Below are 10,639 nucleotides of genomic sequence, written 5' to 3'. Positions count from 1 at the left end.
GTAGACTTTTTTATCTAAACAGAAAAGTTCAATAGAAAGAGTTACTGTTTTTACCAGTAAACATTTGTCTTTGTTTCTCTGTCATGTAAAAAAAAATCCTTTCTTAAGATGGCTAAGAATTAAGTCAAAATATGAGAAAAACAACTACATCCATGATGAAGTGTTGGACCAACCCAATCACATCTACCTTTAACTTTTCAGTCTCCATATTTCAGTATCGAAACAGCCTACACGTTACATTAAACTTCCAGGAGGGCCCATATAACTCTCTAAATTATTTTAACTGTTAAATTAGCATAGCCTAAAATGAATGCTAAAAAGCTAAAATACTAAAAGTTAAAGATGAATTACTTTTCCTTTAGCTTAGTCCCTGATTTTCTACCATTTTCACATTAAAACATTTTTGAAATCATAGGTTGTAAACCACTGCTTTAAACTGGTTATAGTGTAACAACACTAGAGGGCGCCTAATGTCCATGCAATTATTAGATGATCGATGACGTTATTCACTAATATTCAATATTTATCAAAGCGGTAATGACATTGAATGACTCCTACAGTTTCCCCAGTCATAACTTCGTGTTAATGTTCAGCATTTTATTGTTCTAGCGGGTGATCTGAGTTGAAAAAGTGCATGTTGTGTTTGGCACATCTCCTCATCCTCCTCTCTTTACTTACCCATTCCCCATTGTCTTACAGCTAATCTTATTCAAATCGCTGATACTGACTTTTGAAAGTCTGTAATACAAATATTTGTCAGGAGAAAAAAATCAAGGAAAAGGAAACCTGTTTTCATAAAGGTTTTATACAGTATATGACATCTTCCTTTTTAAATCCACATTTTGAAACTGCATTACATACTTTGTAAAATTGCTAATCAGTGTCATGTTTTATGCTATAGCTATGCTATAGTTTATGCTGGGTTTTTTCGTTCAAACCGCAGACACACAAAGATGTGGAAGTACATGTCAAACAGACATACAAGATGCGTTGCACAATCACCAGGGGATGTTTTTGCCTTCCCAATCTAAAAGAGTCCCGCTGTCTTTCTCAGTGAGGCTTGTGATGACTTTTATCATGCCGCTGACGCTCTCAGCTGTCGGCAGGGGAGCCTGAGGGGACCACCCAAAAAAAAAAAGACAAATGTGAGGATGTCAGAGGAAGTAAATCGATGAATAACAACAACACATTTGTGAAAAGCACTTTGTATTACCTGTGGGCCTCCTGTTTCTGTCTGGACCCATCCTGGATGGAGAGAGATAACAAGAATGCCATCTTTTCTGAAATCCTCCGCCAAGCAGCGAGTTAACATGTTCAGTGCAGCCTGAAGAAACAGTCATGATGAGTTTGTTTGAATCGTGATTTCTGCTTAATAAAATGTGAATTGTTCTTTTTTTAATATTCATAAACAGGTACCTTGCTGATGCGATTGGGGTACATTGGAGACCTGTAGAAATTCTCGGGGCATCTTGTGATGGATGACAGCAGTGTGGAGACATTGACAATAGCCGATCTACTGCAAGACATGCTTGACTGAGGAAACTGAGCTGCAGCTTTATACAAAAGGGGGTGGAAATTCTGTAATTGAATTAAAGACATTGTGTTAAAAAAATACACATACGTTTAGCAAATATTTCACTGCAAAACATTTATACTCATTAAGAATTTTGAACAATTCATGCAATGCTTTACTGGCTTGCTGGTTTGGTAGTCAGTTTACTGGTATTTTAATTTTCTGATAACATGCCATTATTTAACGCTGTCAGAAAAGCATAACTTAAAGGGATAATCCACCCAAAAATGGACATTTTGTCATCACTTACTCGCCCTTCACCAGTTCCAAACCTTTATGATTTTCTTTCTTCTGTTGAATATAAAAGGTTATATTTTGAAGAAAGATGGAAACCAGTAAGCACTGACATATTGTATTTGTTTTTCCGGTCCCACTTTATATTAAGTGGCCTTAACTAATATGTATTTACACAATTAATAATTTGTTAAAATGTACTTATTGTGTAAATAGATGTATTTATTATGTACTTATGCTTGATTAAATACCTGTATGTAATTACATCTGTAATTAACTTCTGTAATTACATTTGTAAATACACTGCTGACCATTCCCTACACCTTAACCCAACCTTAAAAATACCCATACCACCAAACCTGTCCCTAACCTAACCCCTATCCCAACTCAAGAGCACCACCAGTGTTCATAAATACTTTATGAACAGTAAGTACATTGTATTTATTTTTTGATGTAAGAACATAGTAGTTAAGGACACTTAATATAAAGTGAGACCGTTTTTCCTACTTCTGAAGCCAATGGTTACAGCTTTTTAGATTTCTTCAAAATATCTTGTTTAGTGTTTCTTCAAAATATCTTCTTTCTTCAAAATATCTTGTTTAGTGTTTATGGGATCGTTCTCCCATTATTATTTACACACCCTTGTGTTGTTTCATTGGCACATATTCATGTTTCCTTTTTATTTCATATATATGCATGTGTCCGTGCTGATTAGTGTAATCCCAGCAGGCACACAATGACATAGGATGTTAATATTAGGTTAGATTTAAGTCATGACGTCAGTTGACCAAAATGTAATATCTAACCAGTGTCTAAGGACATTGTTATTTTGACATCCAATAACAGCTTCAAATGACCTTAATATTTGGTTGGTTTTTTGTTGTGTTGGAAAGTGACCAAAATCCAACGTCGAGCCAACATCCTAAACCAACGTCATATTGATGTCAAATACTGACATTTATTCATTAAGTATTACAAACAAAATCCAACATCTGATAGATGTCATAGTGGTAACGTCCACACAACGTCAAGTTATAACATCGTTAGACGTTGATATTAGGTTGATTTTAGGTTGGACATTGATGTTGGCCCGACGTTTTGTTCTGACGTCAACCTACTTTTCATTTCCAAACAAAATACAAAGTCAATCTGACGTCATGTTGATGTGCTGTGCCTGCTGGGATGGCTTTGAATAATGGCCTGCATGAAGCTTTAAAAAATATGCAAGGTATCACTGAATCAGATATGTTCTGCAAATTTCTAGTGATGTATTGGTAAACAAAAATTCTGACCTTTCATGAGATTCAGAGAGATTATTAGTGCAATTGTTCACGCCATCTCACACAGAAAAAGCACAGATGCTGTGAGAAATCAAGACAAATGTTATTCCAGATTCTACAATTGTGTGTTTAGCAAGTCCAAGATTAATGAAACAGTTTGAAATAATAACACAATTAATATAAAGGTATTGCAGCGGATGCCCTTCCAGCTGCAACCCATCTCTGGGAAACATCCATACACACTCCTTCATACTCACACACCATGGAAAATTTAGCCTACCCAATTCACCTGTACTGCATGTCTTTGGACCCGGAGGAAACGCGAATGCGAGGAGAATATACAAACTCCACACAGAAACGCCAACTGACCCAGCTAATGCTCGAACCAGCAACCTTCTTGTTCTGAGGCGACAGCACTACCTACTGCGTCACTGCGTCGCCATTTTCACTCTCTCACACTCTACTTTTTAATAGCGGTTACATAAAATATATCTTGTGTCTGTCTCTACATTCTGGTCAACTCAGTAACATCATTTACGAAAGGCATAACATTCTGTAAAGCTATGATAGAAAAATCATATGACTTAAAAGTGATGTCACTTATTCTGGCAAGAAACTCTGTGGCGTTAAGGCGTTGTCATTACTTTTCTTTCATTAGTTTGTACAAAATGTTTCAGATACACCAATACTATTCATTAATTGTCAACTACATGCCATGTGGTGTCTGTGATATTTCTAAAGCACAAAATGGAGGAAAATGTCAACGATGTTATTGTCAAGTCTAAAACTCCAGTGCTAATGGAGCCTTGTTTTTAAAGATTTTCACATTGTAAGTAGAATCACCCACAGACCTTCTCTTTCTCATCAGCACTTTCATGATACAAAAAATAATAATAATAATCAGCGGAGCACGAAAAATAAACTATTGAAAGGGAAAATATGATATTTTTTCTTACTTTGACCATAAACTCACTGTCATCATTTACCAACCCTTCACTATATTATTCAAACATGTTTGAATTTATCATGTCTGGTGAATACAAAAGATATTTTAAAGAATGTTGACATGGTATTTTTTCTTCCAACCATGAATGTAAATTAGGGCTGCACATTATATTGTTTCAGCATTGTTATCAAATGTGTGTGTCCAAATAGTCATATTGCAGGATATGCAATGTTAAATTGGGATTATAGTCAATTTATTAATACACTGAAGACTATGCAGTGTTATTTTACAGTACATTATTACATTTCTGTATCTGAAAAACCATAAAGAACTGTTTATTTGACTTTTTTCCTTTGTTCTATTGTAATTATTCTTGCAATTAGATTCTTATACATGATTCACACCTTACAAAATGAACCCAACCAATCTAAATTAATGATTCTTTTTTTTTTTTTTTTTACAAATAAAGTTCAAGCAATCTGGTGAAATTGTATTTATATCACAATTTATATCGCAGCCAAACAAAATATTGCAATTTCATTTTTGTCCAATATCGTGCAGCAATAATGTCAATGGATAATAGATCCAAAGATTGTTCAAGATATTTTGTTTTGTGTTCAACAGATATAAGACACCTATAAATGTTTGAAACCACTTGAGTAAATGGTGAGTAAATGTCCATTTCAGGGTGAATAATGCATCTATTTTAAGTAAAACCATCATGACACCCACCTTTGCAATGAGCATGGGTCCTACAACATTAGTCATGTACGAATCCACCATCTCCTTTTTTCCTATTTCTGCTAGCGATCCTGACATGTTCACACCAGCATTGTTGATGATCAGATTTAAGCCTTTGCCAATCAGCTTGGATTCCACCAATTTTGAAGCCTCTTCGATGCTATCTGGACTATCTGTATCTTTAGAGACATGATGGAGGACAGCATAAATGAATAATGGCAGAATCATAAAGCAACCTTAAAATTAAAAAAGCACAGTTTACTCTTTTGTTGTGAATATTTTACCAAGTTGCACAACAGTGATCACACCCTGGTGCTTCTGAGCGAGAACGTGGAGTTCCTGCAAGACAATAAATGGAACGTGCTGCTCAGTAGCTTCTACATCAACTAACAATGGTTTATTTTATTATAAAGTTAGCTAAAGTGACAAATAACCCTAACAATCACTAAGTTCCTCATTATTTCCTCACACTTTTTTGTTCTTACTTTGGATGTAAATCTCTGCTTTTTCCCCAACATTCTTCACAATAATTGTTTTTTTGTGTTCAACAGATGGTAGGAATTCATAAACGTTGACTACTCAGTGTGACGAAATATTTTTTTAGATGAAATATCCATTAAAATTTGGTTATATTAGAAACAACACATTAATACAGAATAAATGTTTATGAATGAACAATAACAAGCCTAAAAACTAACTTAACATCCTCTTACCTGAGCTCTTGGTCCACCTGGGTCTCTACAGCCAGCAAAGATGTGACTTGGAGATTTGAGTGAACCAACAAGCTGGCGAACCAGCTCAAGTCCAATTCCCCTGTTTGATCCGGTCACCAAAACACTGTCACAAATTACAGACGCCATCATGACTGTTCTGAGATCTGTACTTTCTACAATGAGAGGCTTGTGCACGTATATCAGCGTGTATACAGTATGTATGGGATATGTGGGAGTAGTCGCTCTATTAACTCTGTGACATCACTTGTGCCGTTTAGTCTTTCCCAGCATACAAAAGCCTTCTTCTTCCTGTATAGAGAGAAATGCAGTCATATCAATTCATTTTATATGTATATATATGTGTGTGTGTGTGTGTTTTATTTTGACTTACTTTAATTTAGTGTTTCTCACCCACGATCCTGGAGGACCACCAACACTGCATGTTTTTCCATGTCTCCTTTTGTCTGTCACATCCATTGTAGGTCTTTTGGTCTCTGCTAATGAGCTGATGACCTGAATCAGGTGTGTTTGGCTAAGGAGACATGGAAAATGTGCAGAGCAGGTGGTCCTCCAGGAACGTGGTTGAGAAACACTGCTTTAATTCAGATGCTTGGGAGTTTAATATATAATATTGTATTGCTGTCTAGTGTGTTTAACATGTTTAGAGCATTACATTTGAGCTGGATGAAGTTGGCCTTCAGAATAAATTGCAAATGCATCTGCATGATCTGGAATTTATATTCTTAACATAAGAATTTGTCAAACTATTTTGTCAAAAATGACATTAATAAGGATAGCGATTATGCTTTTAGTCTAATAAAGATACAATTATGTAAAATCTAGCATGTACGTTTAATAAACTACATTCAGTAAAAAAATGTTAAAATGATTTTACTACATTTCTTTTAAAAAACTACAAAATACTAAATAAATAAATAAATAAACATGACAGGGTCAGCTTGATCGCTAGTAACTCACATTTTTCAATGTCATGATTTTGCTTCGCTGAAGAAGTTTGTGGACACATGAATGGATTCATGGAAAGTTTCCCTGCTGCTGAGAAAGAACAGCTATACTTCGGATGTAGGATCTCCCTAAAAAATAAAGGGTCTTTTGTAGATCAAAGTGGACAAGAAGGGCAGCTGAAGTGAAGGCTGTTTGGAGAGTGTCTATGGCTCTGGAGGTTTCACATGTCTAGGACAGAGACTTAGACTTGCCTAAGAACTGTAGAATCTTTGCAAGTTTGCAAAAGTTAAGGAATCGTTAGACCTCTTTTACAGTTGTAGATATGGGCCAGGTTCTTACGACTGTAATTCTCTGTACGACTTACGTTCTTGACTGGTGTTGTTGAGACCTCTGTAATCAATGCACAGCCGCAAGCCTCAGTCCTAATTCGCTACAAAGAAGAAAGTGAAAGCTTGAGGGGAAGTGTATGAATGAATGTAGTCTTGATCCAGAACTCCTTTAGCATACACCTCCATGGCCTTCTGTTCGGGGATGGTGAGAGAATAGATTTTACCTCTGGGCACTGATTTATCAGGAAGGAGGTCAATACTGCCGTCCCTTGGCCTGTGAGGCAGAAGTTTGAAGGCTCATTTTGGGCAGAAGACGTCACTGAAGTGACCAGCAAATGGAGGGATTATGCGAAACAAGCCAGGGGCACCCTAAAACAATACAACTTCATTTTCCCCTTGTCTATCTTGATACCTTGAATGGTAATGTGATGGGCCAGAAACTGGATTGAAGTCTGTTGGAATGTGCACTTCTCGGCTTTCAGATGATTATGCCTCTGAAAACGTTGAAGGATCTCAGAGAGACGCTGAAGATATTTGGCCTTGTTCTGGGAGTAAACCAGGATCTCATCAATATTGATGAGCACAAAGCCCGAAACATACTCCTGAAACACCTCAATCGCATAAATCCCTGGATTATGGTGGGGGCATTCACCGGTCCACCGGGTATGACAAGATATTCATAACGACCTGTCTGTGTAACAAATTCAATCTTCCATTCGTCCCCCTATCCAGATAAGGTTGTATGCACCCCTGAAGTCCAAATTCATGAATATCCTGGTTCCATGAAGTTGTTCAAGTGTGAATGGAAAGAGGGGAAGAGGGTAACGGTATTTGACTAATGTTGTTGAGACCTCTGTAACTAATGCACAGCATTAAAGCATCAGTTATTTTACTCCACAAAGAAGTACTCGAAGCAGGAGGGTAAGTGAATCGATTAATGTACCCTTGATCCAGAGCTTCTTTAACAAACTCTTCCATAGACTTTTGTTCTGGGATGGTGAGAGAATATATTTTGGCAGATTTTTGGACCTCTTGGCACTGAAGTGACTTAGCAGATGGTGAGAAAATGGGAAATGAGCCAGGGGCACCCTAAAATGATCCCAGAGGTGAAATCCCTATAACCAACAGACTGCTGCGTAGATCTGAGGAGATGAAGTCTCCGGCTGACCCAGAGACAAGAAGAGCATTTACTTAAACACAGTTTCAAGATGTAGTGAGTTCAACAATTGTGGTTAAAGGATGTACATTTACAGGGAAAGCAGTAACCACACTCACTGCAGTTGATGGAGGGCAGATAAGACATGCTCGTAATACATGTCTACAGTATAGACAGAGTTTCTGGGTCAGTCGTCGAAGGCGTTCTCCCAAGGAGGGCAGAGTTGATTTTGGGTTAGGGTTAGAGTTAGGTTAGGGTTAATGTTAGTGAGTGACCTCCATACAGCTGTAAATCCTGTTTGTTACCCAGATGGAGAGCTGAATAAACCACTCGAGTCTGATCATGTCATCATAGGCAGAGAGATGCAGATGTAGCAAGGGTTTCAGTACTTGCAGATAGGTCATTAACAGGGAGCACTCATTCCAACCACTGGAGGCTGCTAAAGTACAGAAGCGAAGACATGATCTTGAACAGATTTTCCCTTGTTTTAAATGGTATAGTTTCTCTCCCACTGATCACAGAATCACAGGAATGCATAATGAAGGCATGCAGAGACTGGGTAATGGGTCCATTCAAAGTTCAGAAACTCCACCCATTGATTAGAGCACTTGACCTTTTTAAAAAGACATAGCATTGACAATCTTAGCTTAAGATGAAAATAAATGTGGATTCATTTCCAGGGCTAGTGAACATTGGAGCAAGAATCCATTGCAATCCTCCACAAACCAGGTTAGGGTGCAAGATTGACCATGGGACATCCGGATACAGATGCAGGTGAAGAAGCGACAGGTGCAAAGGTGAATACTAGTGCTGGTGGTGTTGTGGTTGGAAGAGTGAGTATACTTTGAAGTGAATTCACCAGCTCCGGAAAGGGATCCACGTCTGTCTGATTCATGTCAGTAAGGCTTGGTCTTCTGTAATGGTGGAATGTAACTCAGACAGGTTATAATCATACAGACTGATGTTTATTGCAATGCTTGCACTATGTGAAGCAGGTGAGATAAGCCAGTTATAGTCTGTCAAAACACCGATATAGAGTCTCTTTGATTACCAGGTTATGGGAGGATGCAGGAGTATGGTGAGGATGGGAATGCTGGGATATTCTAGGAGCTGGTTTGGTGATCTGGATACTGGTAGGTTTCATACAACACACACAGCAGTAGCTGACAAAGAATACCGGGATTGCTGGCGCAGAGACCAGGGTAAATGTTCATTTTTTCAGGATTTTGTCATTAGAACATTGAGTGTATGTTTGTGTCTGTAGGACTAATTTCTAATGTATCTCATCACAAGCCTTAATTGTTCATTTACAAATGTAATTAGAGAAGATTAAGCCATTCTCAGCAGATTTTTGGAGAAATTAGAGATTAAGCATGTGTGAACTGTTTGATTATGTGCGTTTCTTAACAGCATAGACCCAAATAATTGTAATCACGTGTAAACACATCAATTAAAATCTATTGGCTTCATTAATTTCAATTTGTCTCTCAGATTGTAAGAGGTGCTCTAAAGCTTTTGTAATCCAATCAATCAATAGGGTATGTAAACACTTAATGGATTAAAAGCTGAAACTTGAAAGATGGAATGGTGAATGTTGCAGAGTACAAACAGTTGTAGTTGATATAAAAGTAAAAAAAAAAACTTTCAAAGGATTTTTACTGTCTGTGATGTGGTAAAAGTAGTTTATTACTTACATCCATAAATATTGTAAGTAAAACCTTGCAGTTACCTGTTAATGACCACAACACAATTAATAATATGTCAAATTAAAGAACTTTATCATTTCAGCACAGTCCTGCAGTCACAGTCCAAAACCCAAAATGCACTCACGAGAGTTCCCTTTTAAAATCTGTCTTTCGGATGAGACGTTAAACCGAGGTCCTGACTCTCTGTGGTCATTAAAAATCCCATGGCACTACTTGTGAAAGAGCAGGGGTGTAACCCCGGTGTCCTGGCCAAAATCCCTCTATCAGCCCTTACGATCATGGCCTCACAATTATCCCCTTTCCACTGAATTGGCTCTATCACTGTCTCCACACTCCACCAATAGCTGGTGTGTGGTGAGCGCACTGGTGCCGTTGTCCTGTGGCTGCCGTCGCCAAGTCCAAGTGGATGCTGCACACTGGTGGTGAAGAGACCCCCCCCCCCCAAGATTGTGAAGCGCTTTGTGTGTATGGCCATACACAATAAATGCGCTTTATAAATACACATTACATCACATTAAAATCTGTCTCTCAACCATGAAGTCAATCATCCTATCCAAAAGCCAACAAATGTTTGGTGTCAATGACAACCCCAGGAATATCCCAGACTGGGCAAAACTTTAACCAACTAATGATTAATGGGAAAAAAAATATGCGACTCACATACACAAAACTCAACTTGCTCAAAAACATTTAAAAAATAACATTAAATTCAATTTCATCAAATTCAAAACATTTCATGACAAACAAGTACCTACCTAAGGAGCACTGGAATATCCAGGCGACAACTGTAAGTCCCGCGTGTAGAAATAATCACAAACGTGACGTAAACTAATTAAAACGTGTTTACTGATAACAAGCAGCGCGTGAAGTGTGCGCCCGCTGTCCAGAGCCCTCTGTGAATGCCCACCTCTTTTACTGTCTGAGCTGAGAGGAAAATAAACCCTCCTGTGCCTGTTTTCACATGGGAATATCATCGTGAGGCAGCTGTAAGTTTT

General features: G+C 37.7%; 1 protein-coding gene across 2 annotated transcripts; it reads right to left on the bottom strand.

Moving 5' to 3' along the window:
• Window positions 1-785: 785 nt before the first annotated feature.
• On the bottom strand, window positions 786-10,565 carry LOC137488277 (C-signal-like). Of its 2 annotated transcripts, none has more exons than XM_068214903.2 (7): window positions 10,400-10,565; window positions 5,488-5,796; window positions 5,059-5,113; window positions 4,766-4,953; window positions 1,417-1,578; window positions 1,214-1,324; window positions 786-1,112 (listed from the first exon to the last, which is right to left on the bottom strand). In XM_068214903.2, exons 2-7 carry the CDS (start codon window positions 5,635-5,637, stop codon window positions 999-1,001), a joined length of 780 nt encoding a protein of 259 aa, XP_068071004.1. In that variant the 5' UTR covers window positions 5,638-5,796; window positions 10,400-10,565; the 3' UTR covers window positions 786-998. The 2 variants fall into 2 exon arrangements, with proteins under 2 accessions (XP_068071004.1, XP_073786428.1); XM_073930327.1 differs by lacking the exon at window positions 10,400-10,565 and adding an exon at window positions 6,466-6,581.
• Window positions 10,566-10,639: the final 74 nt, after the last annotated feature.

This window comes from Danio rerio, chromosome 18, assembly GCF_049306965.1.
Source record: "Danio rerio strain Tuebingen ecotype United States chromosome 18, GRCz12tu, whole genome shotgun sequence".
NCBI classification, from domain to species: domain Eukaryota; kingdom Metazoa; phylum Chordata; class Actinopteri; order Cypriniformes; family Danionidae; genus Danio; species Danio rerio.
Note: the sequence above shows the minus strand (reverse complement) of the source record. Positions and strands in the feature narration are given on the sequence as shown.

What these genes read in the sequence shown, in the direction of transcription:
- LOC137488277 (XM_068214903.2), bottom strand. Translation starts at nt 5,637, where the DNA reads ATGATGGCGTCTGTAATTTGTGACAGTGTTTTGGTGACCGGATCAAAC. An exon ending in CAGGTGGACCAAGAGCTCAG is followed by an intron (nt 5,114 to 5,487) that starts GTAAGAGGATGT and finishes ATTGTCTTGCAG; the next exon opens with GAACTCCACGTTCTCGCTCA. An exon ending in GATCACTGTTGTGCAACTTG is followed by an intron (nt 4,954 to 5,058) that starts GTAAAATATTCA and finishes ATGTCTCTAAAG; the next exon opens with ATACAGATAGTCCAGATAGC.